The sequence below is a fragment of the Hemiscyllium ocellatum genome, chromosome 20, assembly GCF_020745735.1.
Source record: "Hemiscyllium ocellatum isolate sHemOce1 chromosome 20, sHemOce1.pat.X.cur, whole genome shotgun sequence".
Classification (NCBI taxonomy): Eukaryota; Metazoa; Chordata; class Chondrichthyes; order Orectolobiformes; family Hemiscylliidae; genus Hemiscyllium; species Hemiscyllium ocellatum.
Genome location: NC_083420.1, coordinates 7,535,774 through 7,554,993, shown reverse-complemented (window position 1 = coordinate 7,554,993; position 19,220 = coordinate 7,535,774). Strand labels below are relative to the sequence as shown.

The following is a 19,220-nucleotide window of genomic DNA, read 5'->3' as shown; positions in this document are numbered from 1 at the left end:
TGGTCAGCAAAGTTTTGGAAAGAATTCTGAGGGATAGGATTTATGACTATTTGGAAAAGCATGGTGGTATTAAAGGCAGTCAGCATGGCTGTGTGGAGCAGGTCATGCCTCACAAATCTTATTGCATTCTTTGAGGAGGTGGCGAAACAGGTCGACAAAGATCGAGCAGTGGATGTGGTGTATATGGATTTCAGCAAGGCATTTGATAAGGTTCCCCATCTCATTCATGAGTCACGAGGTATGGGATAATGGGACATTTGGGTGTCTAGATTCAGAATTGGTTGGCTGACCGAGGACAGAGTGTCGTTGTAGATGGAAAGTATTCTGCTTGGAGGACAGTATTGAGTGGTGTCCCGCAGGGGTCTTTTCTTGGGCCTCTGCTGTTTGTTGTTTTTATAAATGACTTGGATGAGGAGGTTGAGGGGTGGGTTAGTAAATTTGCCGATGACACAAAGGTTGGACGTGTCGGTGATAGTACAGAGGGTTACTGCAGGCTGCAGCACAACATAGACAGGATGCAGAGCTGGGCTGAGAAATGGCAGATGGAATTCAATCTGGATAAATGCAAAGTGAAGCATTTTGGAAGGTCAAACTTTGAATGCTGAATATAGGATTAAAGACAGGATTCTTGGCAGTGTGGAGAAACAGAGGGATCTTGGTGTTCAAGTGCTTAAATCCCTCAAAGTTGCCACCCAATTAGATAGGGTTGTTAAGAAAGTGTATGGTGTTTTGGCTTTTGTTAAGAGATTGAGTTTAAGAGCCGTGAGGTTTTGCTCTAGCTCCACAAGACCACACTTGGAATATTGTGTCCAGTTCTGGTTGCCCTACAATAGGGAAGATACAGAGGCTTTGGAGAGGGTGCAAAGAAGGTTTACCAGGATGCTGCCTGGGCTTGTCTTAGTCAACCTCTCTTCGTAAGCTTGGACTTTTCTCTCTGGAGAGAAAAGGAGGAAGAGAGGTGACCTGATCGAGGTATACAAGGTAATGAGAAGCTTGGATACAGTCAATAGCCACAGATGTTTCCCCAGGGCAGGATTGACTGGCACGAGGGGTCATCGTTTTAAGATATTAGGAGGAAGATATAGAGGAAACGTCTGAGGTAGGTTCTTTACGCAGAGAATTGTGAATGCATAGAATGCTGTTGTCAGCGGTGGTGGTGGAAGCAGAGTCATTAGGGACATTTAAGCAACTGCTGGACGTGCACATGGACAGCAGTGAATTGAGGGGTGTGTAGGTTAGGTTATTTTGTTTTAGATTAGGAATAATCCATGGCACAACATCGTGGGTCGACGAGCCAATTGTGTGCTGTACTTTTCTATGTTCTAAGAGGGATACAGAAGCTTAGGAATTAGGTTTAGATAGTGGATTTGGATCGGCTCAGGCTTGGAGTGCCGAAGGGTCTATTTCTGGGCTGTAAATTTTCTTTGTTCTTGAATGCTCCAAGTTAATAGGAAGTTTCTAACTTTTGTCTGTGTACCAACTACTAACCTTCCCAGAGCTTGGTTACTTTGAACAAGATGTCTTTCCACTTATGTATCTATTGATAAAGTTTCAGAGTTTGGTTTTAGTGGCCCCAATATCATCTTGCTACTTCTCAAGTACATAGTGAGTTTCCTTACAAAACAATAAAAGTTGCTCAACTAGGGACCTTAAACCCAATCTTTCTCAGGAAACAAAATGGTTGCTTCTTGAAAATGGAAGGGGAAAAAACTAAACAAAATGGTCATGAATCAGAAAGTCAATAGCTGCAGCACCAAGAGGAGGGTAGAAAGTGGAAAAGAACATTTCTCTTCAAAGTCATACTGCACAAAGACAGACCCTTAAGTCCAACTCATCCCTGCCAACCAGATATCCCAACCTGATCTACTACCCACTTACCAGCATTTGGCCCATATCCCTCTGAACCTTCTTCCTCATATACTCATCCAGATGCCTTTTAAAAAAATGTTTTCATTGTACACACCTTTACCAACTTCCTCTGGCAGCTTGTACCATACACACACCACCCTCTGTATAAACAGTTACCCCTTAGGTCCTTTTTGAAATCTTACTCCTCTCATCTTAAACCTACTCTCTCTAAGTTTTAGACTGCCCCACCCGAGGGTATAAAAGACTGTGGCTATTCACCCTATCTGTGCCCCTCATGATTTTATAAACCTCTATGAAAGTCACCCCTCAGCCTTCGACACTCAAGGTAAAAAAGCCCCAGCCTATTCAGCCCCTCCCTATAGCTCAAACCCTCCAATCCCAGCAATATCTTGGTACATTTTTTCTGAACCTTTTCAAGTTTAACAACATCGTTCCCTCAGAAGAGCAACCAGAATTATATGCAGTATTCTAAAAGTGGTCTGGGTATATGAATAGGAAGGGTTTGGAGGGATATGGGCTGGGTGCTGGCAGGTGGGACTAGATTGGGTTGGGATATCTGGTTGGCATGGACGGGTTGGACTGAAGGGTCTGTTTCCATGCAGTACATCTCTATGACTCTGTAATATCCTGTAAAGCTGCAACATGACATCCCAACTCCTATATTCAATGTTCTGACTAATGAAGACAACTGTACCAAAATGCCTTCTTCACCACCCTGTCTACCTGTGACTCCACTTTCAAAAGAACTATATATCTGCACCCCAGGTCTCCATTTGCCAAACGCAGCCTAGGTCTCTTCATTTGCTGGATGCAGCTCAAGGCCTGGTTTGCCGTACCAAAATGCAACCCCTCAGTTATCTAAAATGAGCTCCATCTTAATAATAAAGATTTGATTTTGCAAAATATCACTCTAGTGTACTTCCAAACAAATATCCCCTTTTCTCAAGCAGGAAATGAAAACCAGCCGAATTCATCTGTTGAGTGGGCACTGTGAGAAGCAATTTTAGAGGTGCAAACTTATCTTTAGTTTGCTACATTAGGTTTTACATTGACTCAACATTTAACATAAAGGCAGGTGTAACTTTGAATGAGTCCCTACTTAACAAAACACAACTTTCTTTTTACACTGTGATGCACCTTGACGTTCACATCAGCAATGGAAAGACAGGAGGAAGATGGTTCATCATTGTTACAAATTCAGAATCAATTACCCTCTTTTAGCTATTGGCAAGATATTCAGTTTCAGGCTGACCACATGGTCCAATGCAAAAATAAGTTCCCTTGAAAAAAATGTTACATTGAAATACTCAATGTCTACTTACAAATCGAATTTTTTCCTTCACTCGTGGATCAATGATGCCTTCAACTCCTTTATCTACAAGTACGGTCCTCAGGTCTTCTACAAGCTTGAACACCAAAAAGGACACACTGACAACACATCATTTCAATGCATCAAAAATAAGAGGTGAAGCCAGTGAACAAAACAGCTAATAGTCTGCAGCCTACCCACCTGCCTTGTCCCACCTAGGCCATGAGATCAATCAGCAAATTGTTGACAGGCAGCCATGATGTCTCATTCACAGTTGATCAGCCTATTTGTATCAAAAGTAACTAAACTGTTTGCCTGCTCCGATTTTGTGAAGATTACAAAGCCTCGTAAATTTCTTCAGCATAGTTTATCTCAAGGAACCGGTTACATGATTCAATACGGGATGGGAATAAATCAAATACATGGTCATTAGAATTTCTTCAAAGTTTTTTTAAAAGAATCTCAAGAAAAAGTCTGAAGGTACGCTGTAATCCAGTATTCAGGATTCTACATTCTCATAACGACAAAAGTTGAAGCAATTCCGCATGTGATCCTTTGCGCCTATATTGCTTCTGTCTATATCTGTATGATGTTGGCAAATACTTGTGGGCAAGTTATTCAATCACATTTCCATTAATATAAAACAGATTTGGGAGAACATCTAATATTAAGAAGTGCAGCATAGGTCACAACAATCCACTTCAACTATGTTGAAAATGCCTATGTGGTGCTTTATCAATATGAAAACCTATTTTAATAGGTACCACAATTAACCCACAATATTCAGTTCACTGGCTTCAAATTTCAGAGCCCACACTCAGTTCGAAAGCAGACACAGCAGAGCAAAATAAAAGCAGGTCAAATAGGCAGGATCTTTCTGAAATTACTAATCAAATGTGAGCTAGAGTATCATCACTCACACACAGGGTCATAATGGCAATTCTATGCACACGCAGTCATCTTTAATGGTGCCACTATACTGGGAACACAATTTTTCTTAAAATTACATTTGTCATCTTTCTGGAAGCCAAACATGAGACCAAACTGTGGGAGAAGAGTTTGATGAGAGGAAGATATAAAGTAAAAAGGAAAATCAGTAGTCAACTGGGATATCCAATTGCAAAGATAGACTATTGCATCATCTCAGACACAGAGTTCCAGACAGATTGAGCAAGATATTTACCTTCAGGATCAAAGGGAGGCAACAAACAAAAATCAAAAATCAGATGGTAAGACACACCAAACTGCAAAGATCAAAATGAAGGAAATCAAAAGATACAAAAGAAAGCTGTATTGCAGATATGCAAGAGAGATGGATAGATGATTGAAGTAAAGATATCTTAAAAAGAAATCAATCTGAGAAGTAGCAGTAAGAGACAAACATGCAGTTCATGGGAAGAAATAGATAACATAAATGAAAATGAAAACCAACCATAATGGAGGGAAAAACATTTTGCAATGCTCCAGAAAGGGAACACAATAAGATCAGCAACTTGTATTTTTAACTTAGTAAAACATTAACACACATCAGGATGAGCAAGTGAGGTGCAATTTTACAACAGTTAAAACAAAACTATTACATTCAAAACATTTAATTTAGGCCATCTCACTTTCACTTATTTAGAATGACAATTTCACAGTGGGAAAACTATCCTCCAAATCAATGGACAAACAATCAATCATTTAGAAACTGCTTCCCTCTGTGGTCTGACTCAAACTAGAAAAGATGTAACCTAATAGTTTTATGATAACCAAGTAAATGCAAACCTTTTTCAAACCTCCATCGAAGTACTCAGGAGCTGGAGCTGGACGTGGTAAATCCTCTGTCTTCAAAGCTGATGCAATCCCATTGTCTGTGGGTGGTTTAGTCAGGCTTGGTAGCATCGTTTTCACATGTATTTGGGTTGGATTGCTCTGAACAGACTGGCTTGGCCATTTACCTAAACCAGCATAAAATATAATTAGGTGTAAATTTGCATGAGCAATCTGTGTAAAGTTCTCTCCTCTCCAAGTCTTAAAACTCAACATCTGGAGCCCCCCTCAACTACTGGATTATTACTGGCTACTTTATGAGTCTTTGACAGTATGCTTAATTTCAATTAGCTGAACAATGAGAAATAACATGGTTTCCAAGTGGCATCAAGTACAATTAACGAACACTTAGTTTAATGCTAGGTATGGAAGAATTTTCTTGAGGTTGACTAGGTTGGGCCTGCACTCATTGAAGTTTAGAAGAATGAGAGAAGAACAGATTGAAACTTGCAAGGTTTGTGAAGATTTGTAGCTCAGGTTGAGGCTGAGGGTGTAGGTTTGCTCACTGAGCTGTAGGTTTGATATCCAGACATTTCATTACCTAGCTCGGTAACATCAGTGGCGACCTTCAAGCGAAGCAAAGCTGTTATCTCCTGCTTTCTATTTATATGTTTGTCCTGGATGGGGTTCCTGGGGTTTGTGGTGATATCATTTCCTGTTCGTTTTCTGAGGGATTGCTAGATGGTATATGGATCTGTGTGTTTGTTGTTTATGGTGTTGTGGTTGGAGTGCAATTCCCTGTGCAAGTCTCTAGGAATTCTCTGGCATGTCTTTGCTTAGCCTGTCCCAGGATAGATGCGTTGTCCCAGTTGAATTGGTGTTTTTTTTCATCCGTGCGGTAGGGCTACGAGGGAGAGAGGGTCGTGTCTTTTTTGTGGCTAGCTGGTGTTCGTGTATCCTGGTGGCTAACTTTCTTCCTGCTTGTCCTACGTAGTGTTTGCGGCAGTCCTTGCATGGAATTTTGTAGATGACATTGGTTTTGTCCATGGATTGTACTGGGTCTTTTAAGTTTGTTAGTTTTTTGTTTGAGAGTATTGGTGGGTTTGTGTGCTACTAGGATTCCAAGGGGCCTTAGTAGCTGGCTGTCATTTCTGAAACTTCTTTGATGTATGGTAAGGTGGTTAGGGTTTCTGGCTGTGTTTGGTTTGCTTGTCGTGGTTTGTTCTTGAGGAATCTGCAGACTGTATTTTTTGAGTATCCGTTCTTCTTGAATACGCCGTATAGGTGGTTCTCCTCTGTTTTTCGAAGTTCATCTGTGCTGCAGTGTGTGGTGGCTCGTTGTAATAGTGTTCTGATACAGCTTCGTTTGTGTGTTGGGATGGTTGCTGGTGTAGTTAAGTATTTGGTCAGTGTTTGTCGGTTTTCTGTGCACGCAGGTTTGTAATTCTGCGTTGTCCTTTATTTCGACTGTGGACGTCCAGGAATGCGAGTTTGTTGTCCGTTTCTTCCTCCTTGGTGAACTTCGTGCCTGTGAGGGTGTCGTTGATGATGTTACATGTCTCTTCTATCTTGTTTCGTTTTGTGATGACAAAGGTGTCATCTACGTAGCGAACCCAGATTTTTGGTTTGATGGTTGGTAGGGCTGTTTGTTCTAGTCTTTGCATTACCGCTTCTGCTATGAATCCTGGACATCACAAATGCCATAAACAAACACATATCTAGATGCCATCTATCAACCCCTCAGAAAACGAACAGGAAATGACATCACCACAAACCCCAGGAACCCCATCCTGGGGAAAGATATAAATAGAAAGCAGGAGACAACAGCTTCACTTCACTTGGAGGTCGCCACTGATGATGTTACCCAGCCAGGTAATGAAACGTCTGGATATCAAACCTTCAGCTCAGCGAGCAAACCTACACTCTAGATTGAAACATTTAAGACGCAAACAGGGTTTGACAGGGAAGCTGTGTTAAGGTTGTTTCCCCTTGTGGAAGGATCTACGACCAGAGGGCATAGTCTCAGAGTAAAGGGTAGTTCATTAATTAGATTACTGACAGTGTGGAAACAGGCCCTTCAGCACAACAAGTCTATACCGACCTGCCGAAGCGCAACCCACCCAGACCCATTCCCTGACATTTACCCCTTCACCTAACACTATGGGCAATTTAGCATGGCCAATTCACCTAACCTGCACATTTTTGGAATTTAGAGATAGGAAAGAATTTTATTCTGAGGGGGTAGTGAATCTGGGGATTTTTTTAAAAAAAAAGAAGAGGTTTTTAAGTCTATTCAAAGTGAGATAGATAGACTTTGAATCAGCAAGAGTTTTGAAGAAAAGGCAGGAAAGTGGAATTGAGGAGTTTACCAGATCAGCTAGCTGAGTGGCATCATATTGCTCCTTTCTCTTATGGTCAGTTAAGGATTAGCACTAACATTTATGAATGTTATCACACACTGCCTGAATGGATGAACCTTTGAAAGGGGGGACTAATAGATTGTTAATTGAAACACTTTGGCTAAAAATAAAACAAACCAGATATAAAAAGGTAACAAGTGGAAAGCAGTTTCCAAATCAAAAACTTACCTTGCTTCAGTGGACTTGCTCTATTTTTGTTTCTTGCCAACAGCAAGGAACCCCGGCGTGTCTGCTGGATCTCAATGTCATCTGCAGCTGCTTTGAGAACTTCCTGCAAGGAGTAAAAGCCATACCTTGTGTACTGAAAAGGCTGCCCATACCTTTTCATAAATGACCTGTCAAAATCGGACAGCAGGACACCACCAGGACAGGATGCCACCAGCTCTCTGAGTTCACACTTCACTAATGCTGGCAGAATTGGCTTGGTGTTATACCGTCTGGGCAGAAAAACCTGCTTCTGCACGAGTTCATACCTAGATTTTCTCAAGTTACGTTTGGTCTTGATGGAAACTTTTGCTTTTGCCACTAGTTCTTCAATTCCTTTTGTGGTTTCATTTCCAACCCCTGGAAAGAAGGTATTCAAAAGCAGAGTAACCAAATGCTCCCAGTATTTTAACACCAGAAGACATAGGAGCAGAAATTAGGCCATTCAGCTCATTGAACTGCTCTGCCATTCATCAATCATAGCTGATAAGTTTCTCAACCCTCATTCTCCAACTTTCTACCAATAACCCTTGATCCCCTTAATACTCAAGAACCTCCATCTTAAACACACTCAATGACCTGGCCTCTACAAGCCTTCTGTGGCAGTGAAGAAATTTTTCCTTATCTCCATTCTAAAAAGGTGTTCTCTTTATTCTAAGGCTGTGCCCTCAGGTCCTAGTCTCTCCTACCAATGGAAACATCTTCACAACATCCACTTTGTCCAGGCCATTCAGTAATATGTAAGTTTCACTTAGATTCCCCCCCTGCATCCTTCTAAACTCCATTAATTGATCCTCTATACAACTATGAAACAAAAAAAAATCGTGATCATTGTCAGATCACATCCACACAACATATTAACTTCTCACACCAAATGATACAATCCGATGCCATCTACAAATATGGTTTCAGGAAAATTGTGATGAGTTCGACAGGAAAATATTAGTATTTAATAAATCTATCAAAACAGACCAACTCTATAAATTTATCTATGAGCACCTCTAAACGTACAAAGTGATTTTCAGTTCCAAGTGCTGTGTGGCTTCTTAGCTTCCACGTAAACACATTAAAAACGTGACAAGGAGGAAACAACAAAGCTCCTTTACTACTATGCAAACTGAAACTAGCCACTTTCCAGTGCTACCTCCTAAAGAGAGATAAAAAGGGAAAAGAATAAAAGCATTGGAAATTCTTTTCCATCTTCTGATGGCATTCAAGCAAGTTCTAGGAGATTTTACCAGCCAAAGCTCATAATAATCACAATGAATTAGCAATATACTCCCGGTGGCTGGAAATGTCCTTGAATCAGAAACATATGATTTCAGAAACATCCCATTTAAACGATTGTAGCAACTTCTTACCACAATTTGACAAGTCAATACTCTGAAGAAAAACATACTTCTCAGCATCATCAACACATTATTCATTGACCAAAGTATGTTTCCAATCCATTTCAAATTCAAACCTGACTGGACTATGTCCCATTCCTTCACCACTTTGAAAGTCCAATCTTTGAAAATTCTTCAGACATTGTTAAGATCCTAGCTGACTTTCTACTGGGCCAGTCAGATCCCAGTATGACTGTGGCTTGACAAATCATTTTTGTTTTCCCTCTAGTTTAACGTGGTGGTATTTAACTGAAACATAGGGATACAAGGCTGCAGATATTTAAACAACAAAACTGAAGTTCATTACATAAAATTAAAATAAATCAAAACAAACTATTACCATCACTTTACAGTGGGTCAAAATCTAAATAAAGCAACTTTCTATCATCAAATCTTAAAGTTTAACTTAACTGCTTCGTCCTGTTCCGCACTATAAAATTGCAAAGTCTTCTAACATTAATACTCTCAAAATGTGAAAAATTAACACATTCTCAGTCTTTTAATAACCTGCCAATTCCGATCCAAACATTGCAGTCTGGAGGTCTCACAAGCTAAACTTTTACATGAGGGTAACTGAGCTTTTCCTGCACTGTCCAATACCCCTGTATGAGAGAAACTATATTTGTTACTGACCAAGTGTCAGGTCTCCTCAAAAACTGCCCCAAACGTTTCACCTTTTTGAGGATTCCCAAACTAAATATCAATCCTGGATTATCTCAAATCAAAAGAAACCCACTGTATTTCAAGTTTTACTCTCTGACATTAATTCCACATATAAATTTAATCTTTGAAAAACCTGCAAACCTAGTCATCTCTTCTCTGAAACACACTGGAATAGGTCACGGCTTTAAATTTGATTTTTTAAAAAAATAATCCTTGACAAAACCCTCACATGCCACTAGCTTGAAATCTAAAACTATAAAATGATATATTATCACAAACCTTTCAGCCATTTTCTGTAGCAGTGAGTGATAAGTCAAAACATTGTGCTTTCAAGGAGGAGGTAGATATAACCTCTGTGATTAAAGGGATCAAGGGAGATTTGGGAGGGGGGGGGGGGTGGGATTAGAGTACTGAGCTCGTGTCAGCCATAATCATATTGAGTGGTGGAGCTAGCTTGAGGGGTGGAGCTAGCTTGAGGGGTTGAATGGCCTACTCCTGCTACTATCGTGTACGTTTCTATGGTTACATATATAAAATGAAAGCTAAGAGGAAGCCTATGTTGAGGACACATGGGCCATAGTATTTGAAAATCTGTGATATTAAACTGCAACATGTATAAACTCTTGCAACTTCCACAATGAATTTTCAATTTCCAATATAAGTTCAGGCAAAATTATCACAAGCAAGCTAGATGCCTCCTTCACAGAAAAGGAGGAAAAACTAATGGGTAATTTTTTCACAAACAGGGTATTGAATGGCTGGAACGAGCTGCCAGAGAAAGTGGAATGGGTGGATACAACATTTAAAAGGCATCTGGAAGGATACACGAATAGGAAAGGTTTAAGAGGGATGTGGGCCAAATGCTGGCAAATGGGACATGGTCAGATTGGGATGTCCAGTCGGTGCAGACAGGTTGTACTGATGGGTCTGCTTCTGTGCTGTACGAGTTGATGACTCTATGACATCTCGCTACAGAACAACATTGATAAGAAAAAAGAAGGGAACAATTTCCAGTCCAGTTATTCAGCCAGCGATGATGCACAAAACATTACTGCACAGGTTTCTGGGAGCATTGAAACAACAAAACAGCTTCCTAAAATCAACCGGTGCAAGGAATTTTGTTTTTATGAAGATCAAACAAAACATTCCAGTTTACCTTTTAGAAGGATGTTGCCATCTTCTTGTGTGTGAATTTTGATGGTATCTGGTATGTTGGAGGCAAGCTCCAAAACAGACCTGTAACCTATTGCACACAGAGGCAGCCGCTTCCCCATCATGCTCTGGTAATCTCTTTCTAGTTCCTCAGGAGTCAGACCAGTTTTGGCAGAAATCAGCAGAGACCGCAGCTCCTTTTTTAAAACCTCGAGCAACTTCTCCTGATCCGACATGCTGGATGCTTCGGCAATATATAAAAAAAATTAAGTGTACACAAAAAGAGCCTCAGTCTTCCTTTTAGTCAAAATACTTGCAGATTTAAAATGGCTATTTAGAAGAAAATATCCTGGACAAAGTCAGGATTAAAATCTGTCAATGGTTTGTAAAATGTGTTTTTGATCCATTTGCTCAGATAATGAATACGCAAACTTGAATTGGAAGAGATGGTGTATCCTTTAAAATGCAAAAAAACCCCAGAACTGTTTAATATTTTGTAATATCTGGCAGAATGACTTAACCTCAAAACTTCAGTACATTCTTTTGTGACAGAAGGAGCTCCTGAACTCTTCCAAATCCCTATTCTTCCCACAAGAATGTAAAGATCACCTGAAGCACTGCTACATAAAATAGTAAGGTAGAATTAATAACATTGAGAATGACAATTTTAAAATTACATAAAAGTACATTTATCCAACAAAATGAAAAGTTAACTAAAATTAGAATTTGACAAAAGATAAGAGCAGTTATTTGTGTCTGAGTAGATTACATGATTTACATACTGGAAAAATATTACCAACAAAATAAAGGGAAAGGAAATTGATAACATAGATAGGGGTTAAAATAATCTTAAATTATTCATGCTTGTCGCTGAAATTAAAGAAGAGGGTCAGAACTAATTTGTACCCATCAGGAGACATCTGAATTGCAGTCAGTTATTTCCTCTGCCTATATCTGGTTTATTTTGGCAGATTTTTCCGCCACTTCAGATTCTGTCCCTCAAATCTACCTCTGTCTTTAACTAGTGACACTCTAAGAGATTAGGCAGCAGTAAATATATCCCAGTCTAATGTACTTAATGATCAGTAAAGCTGGCTATTAACTGAGAATTTCTGATGCTTAATTTGGGTACTTTTCATTTTCATTATATTTCAAGTTTCATCAGCACTTCCAACTCATTGCTATTTAAAGAAAAGTTAAAATCATAAATAAAATCGCATCAATGATTTCTTGAAAAAAAGCTTTCTTTGGTGTCATTAATTGTGATTGATAATCAAGGAGTCAGCATAAGTTCAAAATTTCTGGCAACTCAGCCAAAGGTGGGAATTGGTTTTCATTAAAGTTTCCTTCATTTTAATTTAAAATTCACTCTTAACAAATGTCTGAGTACATTTGATCCCCTCCCTGCTGTGGTCCCTTTCAGAGTTATTTGGTTACGACTAGAACAATGTAACATCGGTTGCAAAGCATTAAGGATACATAAATGCCTTTCACGACATCCTTAACTCAACTCCACAGGATAGCAAAAAGGTTGTTCAAGGCAAGAGTATTAAACTGGCTAAAGAAGTGATAGAGTGATACACAGACCAAGGAAGAACAAGAGAACTGCAAGCTAGGTTTTTAAAAACAAAACCATGCATATATAGTACTTCTAACATAGTTTAAAAAAATTCAAAGTGCTTTGAAAGAGCAAAAGTTATCACTATTACCTACAGAGATATTGGGTAATTGACCAACAGTTTGGTTAAAGAGCTAGGCTTTAAAGGACACTATAAAAGGGGAAATTTCAGACTTCAGGGTTTTGGCAGCTGGACACAAGGCAGCCAATGACAGATGGATGAAAATCAGATATCCAAACTGTCAGAATTGAAGGAGCTATGCATGAATGAGGGCTTCAGCAGCGGATGAAGTAAGGCAGTTGCAAAATTGTAATAGAAATAAAAAAGGGTTTCTTACTGAGTGCCAAGGCAGATGTCCAGGTTGGGGGCAAAACTGACATACAAAGCTGCAAATTGTTTGGTTCAGCTTCAAAGATGGATATTATGGTCAAATGCATCGAAGGCAGCAGGTGGCTTGAGAGGGACACAAGGGATATTTACTCTTGTCACAGTCATACAGGATGCATCATACAAACTTTGAAAAGCACAATTTTATTACTGTAACAACCTGATTGGAGAGGTTCCAATAGGGAGCTAGAGGAAAGTTGGGTATTAATTTAGAAGGATGAAAAGAATGAAGAATATATGAAGAGGAGATAATAAAGACAAACCTGAGGTGGGTGGGGGTGCAGGGTGAGGGGGGAGGTAGGAAGATGGAAGTAACCAATGAAGAAAGTGAACCTTGAGCATATCAGCCAGTGTGGGAGTCAAGAAAAGGGGAGTAAAGGTTAAATAAAAACAAACCACTGGAAATACACAGGTCAGAAAGAAATTTATTTTAACTATTTAAAGCATGCACAAGACAAACAAAAAAAAACCTAATGTCAGCTGGACTCAATAAAAATAAAACCCAAAGAAAATGAGTCCAAAAGGAGGCATAGCAATGTTGGAGAGTGTTGATCCCAGCAGCTCACTCCTAGGCCTGCTCCATTAAACAATAAATAAATCACAACAGTAGGCCATTCAGCCCATCAAGCCTGTCCTGCCGTTAATGGGATCATGGCTGATAGAACATATCAGTGCCTCTTAATCCATTACCCTGTAAATCGGAGATGGTATTAGACACCCCTCGGGAGCAGGCGGGACTTGGAGCCGGGGCCTCCTGGCTCAGAGCAAGGGGCACTATAAGGGGGTCCTCGCCACAACTCTGTACTTCAGCCCCTGCGCTGACTGACTTATTTTATTTGTTAATTAATTGTGGACGATGGAGAGGCTCCAACAACTCACCGTCTGAGGCTCCCGGATGATTGAGGGGTTTGTTGTGGGGGTTTTAACAGGAATGATAGCCTCCCCCGGCGTGGCAGGGAGCCCGGCCACAATATCCTTCCCCCCGCATCCCCGAACACACGTTCCGCTGACCACACCCTTTCACAAAGCACCCTCAACAGCCACAGTGTCACACTGGGTGGATTTAATAGGATTGTCATCTCCAAGTGGACTCTCCACAGTTTCCCCATGTTCACAGACAACACTTGATAAATAAATGCACAGGAGCTGGAACACAATGTTTTACTGAATGTTAACTGGAGCAAGCCTAGGAGTTGGCACCAACATTCTGTAATAATCTACAGGATTAATTTTTCTGGTGTATTGTATTTTAAAGAGCTCAGCCTCCCCATTCCCCCAACTAAAAGATGACTTATTTTGTACTTTAACATAATGGCAAATTTAACGAAGGAGGATTTGTGGGTTTAGCCCATAGATCAAAGCAGTCCCAAATGGAAGTGAATGCACTAGTCATGCTGGAGTACCATTTTGAGAAATACAAGGGGTGTCAGACCAGTACACACCATTCACAAGTTATACTGGCTTTTGCTTCTGGAGTTAGAGTTCTCCTTTTGAGTAATGGGTCAGTATGTCTGGTCTAATACTGCTGGTCATGAAGGTAAGTGCTATTTCAATTATGTCCATCCATGCTACTTGTAGGCACATCACGGCTCAAAGTTTTTACTCCCTACAAGAGACAAGATGGAAAGATTGATGGCAGGCAGCATTTAAGCTTAAATACAGATGCACCAACTCCATCAATACTTATTCACAAATAGCAAACTATGACATGACTGGGAATTCAAATGTTATTAGCAAGTTTTGCTGTCCTTCAATTTTAATTTCTCACTATTCATACTTCAGTTTTATCTGGACTGTGTGTCCAGCTCAGTCTCAAAAACCTATCCTCAAGACATAAACAACCTCCAAATATCGCAGACAAAAATAGAAATTGAAAAAGCTCAGCAGGTCTGGCAGCATATGTGGAGAGAAATCAGAGATAACATTCCGAGTTCAGTTCTGAGGAAGGGGCACAAGATATGGAACGTTAACTCTGACTTCTCTTCACAGATGCTGCCAGACCTGAACTTTTTCAGGTACTTTTATTTTTGCCTGATTCATAGAATCTGCAGTTCTTTTGGTTTTTGTCCTTTCTCCTGTTCACCACAATGTTTCTGGAGCTACCAATTTACTTCAGACACACCCTCACCTTCATTTTGATGTCCTTGTCCCAAGTAAAACTCTTACTCCCTCTGAATCCAAAAGTTTTTTCTACTACACCGTATGTCTTTGCTTCTTTATGTACAAATACTTCATGGTGCACAGCAGATTGAGTCATTCATCACCAGATTTGGCTGGACCACATAACATCAGATCCCAGTCTCACTACAGAATCATTAAAAAATGTAAAATTACACCCACATTTTCACCTTCATTTCCAGCTGTCTCATTTTATCCTCTGCCTTGCTCCAAATAGCAGCAAGAAGCTTATGGATTTCTGCCATTAAGATATGACTATCTGTTCAGCTCCCTCTGCAACATCCCTTTGATTTTACCATATTCTGAGACTCTCGTTTTTCTTCATCTCTCATCTTTCTCAAACATCCTCTTGTCCACAAGCACTAAACTATTGATCTTGACCCATCTTCCCACTAACCTTCTATTCCCTATCACACTTACTGATATAGTCATTCAATTTCTTCATTATTATATTTCCTTTCAAATTTATCAATCTCTTACTCAACTCATCTTTCCTATATTTGCTACAACTCCATCCACAATGTTAGATTAGACTTACAGTGTGGAAACAGGCCCTTCGGCCCAACAAGTCCACACCGACCCGCCGAAGCGAAACCCACCCATACCCCTACATTTACCCCTTACCTAACACTACGGGCAATTTAGCATGGCCAATTCACCTGACCCGCACATCTTTGGACTGTGGGAGGAAACCGGAGCACCCGGAGGAAACCCACGCAGACACAGGGAGAACGTGCAAACTCCACACAGTCAGTCGCCTGAGTCGGGAATTGAACCCGGGTCCCTGGCGCTGTGAGGCAGCAGTGCTAACCACTGTGCCACCGTGCCGCCCGTCAATCTTTCCTTTCCTTACCAAAATCTCTGCTTTTCTTACCTACAATATTTGAACACCTCCCTGGTCAAGAGTGTAATGCTGGAAAAGCACAGGGGATCAAGCAGGAGAATTGATGTTACAGGCATAAGCCCTTCATCAAGAATAATGAACACCTTTAGTCAAGTTCTGCTACTGCTGCATCACTAACATGGACATAATCAAAGTCTCAAATGGGCATTCTCTGTGACCATAGTGCATTATCGCTCCTCATTCTTCTCAACCTATCTGAAGCCTTTGACATGATTGAGCACATTATTTTCATTCAAATTATCACAGCTATTGGCCAGATGATACTATTGGTATCTGCTTCCAATCTTAGCTCTATGGAGAGTTGTTTAGCTCAGTTGTGATGACAGCTGCTTTGCAATACAGCATAAAAAGTGTACTGTTTGCTTGAGTCACAGTGAATCTCAGATGAAACTCAGTACCAATAGTCAAATCAGAGAGCACCCTCAGGGACTTATTTCTTGGGAAATAAGGCAGGGCAGGTGACTGAGGTGTCAGTGGGGGAGCACTTTGGCAACCATAATTCTATTCTTTTTAAAATAGTGATGGAAAACGATAGACCAGATCTAAAAGTTGAAGTTCTAAATTGGAGAAAGGCCAATTTTGACAGTATTAGGCTAGTACTTTCAAAAGCTGATTGGAGGCAGATGTTCACAGGTAAAGGGACGGCTGGAAAATGAAGCCTTCAGAAATGAGATAACAAGAATCCAGAGAAAGTATATTCCTGTCAGGGTGAAAGGGAAGGCTGGTAGGTTTAGGGAATGCTGGATGACTAAAGAAATTGAGGGTTTGGTTAAGAAAAAGAAGGAAGCATATGTCAGGTATAGACAGGATAGATCAATGAATCCTTAGAAGAGTATAAAGTAAGTAGGAGTATACTTAAGAGAGAAATCAGGAGGGCAAAATGGGGACATGAGATAGCTTTGGCAAATAGAATAAAGGAGAATCCAAAGGGTTTTTACAAAGAGATTAAGGACAAAAGGGTAACTAGGGAGAGAATAGGGCCCCTCAAAGATCAGCAAGGCGGCCTTTGTGTGGAGCCACAGAAAATGGGGGAGATACTAAATGAATATTTTGCATCAGTATTTACTGTGGAAAAGGATATGGAAGATGTAGACTGTAGGGAAATAGATGGTGACATCTTGCAAAATGTCTAGATTACAGAGGAGGAATTGCTGGATGCCTTGAAACGGTTAAAGGTGGATACATCCCCAGGACCTGATCAGGTGTACCCGAGATCTCTGGGAAATTAGAGAAGTGGGCCTCTTGCTGAGATATTTGTATCATCACTAGTCACAGTTGAGGTGCCGGAAGATTGGAGGTTGGTAAATGTGGTGCCAGTGTTTAAGAAGGGCGGTAAAGACAAGCCAGGGAACTACAGACCGGTGAGCCTGACCTCGGTGGTGGGCAAGTTGTTGGAGGGAATCCTGAGGGAAAGGCAAGGACTGATTCGGGATAGTCAACATGGCTTTGTGCATGGGAAATCATGTCTCACAAACTTGATTGAGTTTTTTGAAGAAGTAACAAAGAAGATTGACGAGGGCAGAGCAGTAAATGTGACCTATATGGACTTCAGTAAGGCGTTCGACAAGGTTCCCCATGGGAGGCTGATTAGCAAGGTTAGATCTCATGGAATACAGGGGAAACTAGCCATTTGAATACATAACTGGCTCAAAGGTAGAAAACAGAGGATGGTGGTGGAGGATTGTTTTTCAAACTGGAGATCTGTGACCAGTGGAGTGCCACAAGGATCAGTGCTGGGCCCTCTACCTTTTTGTCATTTACATAAATGATTTGGATGTGAGCATAAGAGGTCCAGTTAGTAAGTTTGCAGATTACACCAAAATTGGAGGTGTAGTGGACAGCGAAGAGGGTTACCTCAGATTACAACAGAATCTGGACCAGATGGGCCAATGGGCTGAGAAGTGGCAGTTGGAGTTTAATTCAGATAAATGCGAGGTGCTGCATTTTGGGAAAACAAATCTTAGCAGGACTTATACACCTTAATGGTAAGTTCCTAGGGAGTGTTGCTGAACAAAGAGACCTTGGAGTGCAGGTTCATAGCTCCTTGAAAGTGGAGTCGCAGGTAGATAGGATAGTGAAGGCGTTTGGTATGCTTTCCTTTATTGGTCAGAGTATTGAGTACAGGAGTTGGGAGGTCATGTTGCAGCTATACAGGACATTGATTCAGCCACTGTTGGAATATTACGTGCAATTCTGGTCTCCTTCCTATCGGAAAGATGTTGTGAAACTTGAAAGGGTTCAGAAAATATTTACAAGGATGTTGCCAGGGTTGGAGGATCTGAGCTACAGGGGGAGGCTGAACAGGCTGGGACTGTTTTCCCTGCAGCGTTGGAGGCTGAGGGGTGACCTTATAGAGGTTGATAAAATTATGAGAGGTATAGGTAGGATAAATAGACGAAGTCTTTTCCCGGGGATCGGGGAGTCCAGAACTAGAGGACATAGGTTTAGGGTGAGAGGGGAAAGATATAAAAGAGACCTAAGGGGCAACGTTTTCACACAGAGGATGGTACGTGTATGGAATGAGCTGCCAGAGGATGTGGTGGAGGCTGGTACAATTGTAACATTTAAGAGGCATTTGGATGGGTATATGAATAAGAAGGGTTTGGAGAGATATGGGCCGGATGCTGGCAGGTGGGACTAGATTGGATTGAGATAACTGGTCAGCATGGACGGGTTGGACCGAAGGGTCTGTTTTCATGCTGTACATCTCTATGACTTCATCAGTCATTATTGAAGAATCTCCAACAGTTTACCTTCCTTCTCCCATGCTTACTGAAGATCTTGAAATATGTTCAACTTCTTATCTTATCCCTTGAAGCCAAAGATGCCTCGTTCTAAATCAAATCCTACCTCACTTCCTTACAGCATTGCTTCTGCCTGTATCATCAAACTGGTTATCTGACATATAGCTCTGAAGAAATGAGGTGTAGTTCAGTTCAATTAAAGATTAGTAAGATCAAATTCATGCGTTTAAAAAAAGTTGTTCATGAGATGTGGGTACACCAGCTTTGCCATTATCTTCTGCGCTTCTCTAATTGCCCTGGAGAATTGTTGTGAAATGCTTTCTTGAGTAGCTGCAATCCACAGGAGGTAGACACTACCAGTGCTGTTAGTGATTTTCAGAATTTTGACCAGTAAGTGAACAAATAGTAATATAACTAAATTAAGGATGGTGTGTGACTTGGAACGGAACTTGCTTGTGGTAGTGTTCCCATGCATCTGTTGCCCATATCCTTCAAGGTGGGAGGGGGTGTTACAGGTTTTGTAAGATGCTGTCAAAGGAGTCTTGGTGAGTTGCCACAGTGCATCTTGTAAGTGGTACACTGTTAACACTGCATTTGTGGCGTCAGGAGTGAATGTTGAAGGAAGTGCCAA

The 19,220-nt window shown here is 40.8% G+C and overlaps 1 protein-coding gene across 1 annotated transcript in view; it reads right to left on the bottom strand.

Moving 5' to 3' along the window:
• tdrd5 (tudor domain containing 5) overlaps nt 1-13,705 on the bottom strand; it is a 35,772-nt gene extending 22,067 nt beyond the window's left edge. Inside the window, exons 1-5 of the mRNA XM_060840943.1 lie at nt 13,643-13,705; nt 10,762-11,001; nt 7,519-7,914; nt 4,946-5,118; nt 3,192-3,275 (exon numbers count right to left, since the gene is read on the bottom strand). Coding sequence (XP_060696926.1) covers nt 3,192-3,275; nt 4,946-5,118; nt 7,519-7,914; nt 10,762-10,993 — 885 coding nt within the window. The 5' untranslated portion in view covers nt 10,994-11,001; nt 13,643-13,705. The remainder of the gene's footprint in view (nt 1-3,191; nt 3,276-4,945; nt 5,119-7,518; nt 7,915-10,761; nt 11,002-13,642) is intronic.
• Nucleotides 13,706-19,220: the final 5,515 nt, after the last annotated feature.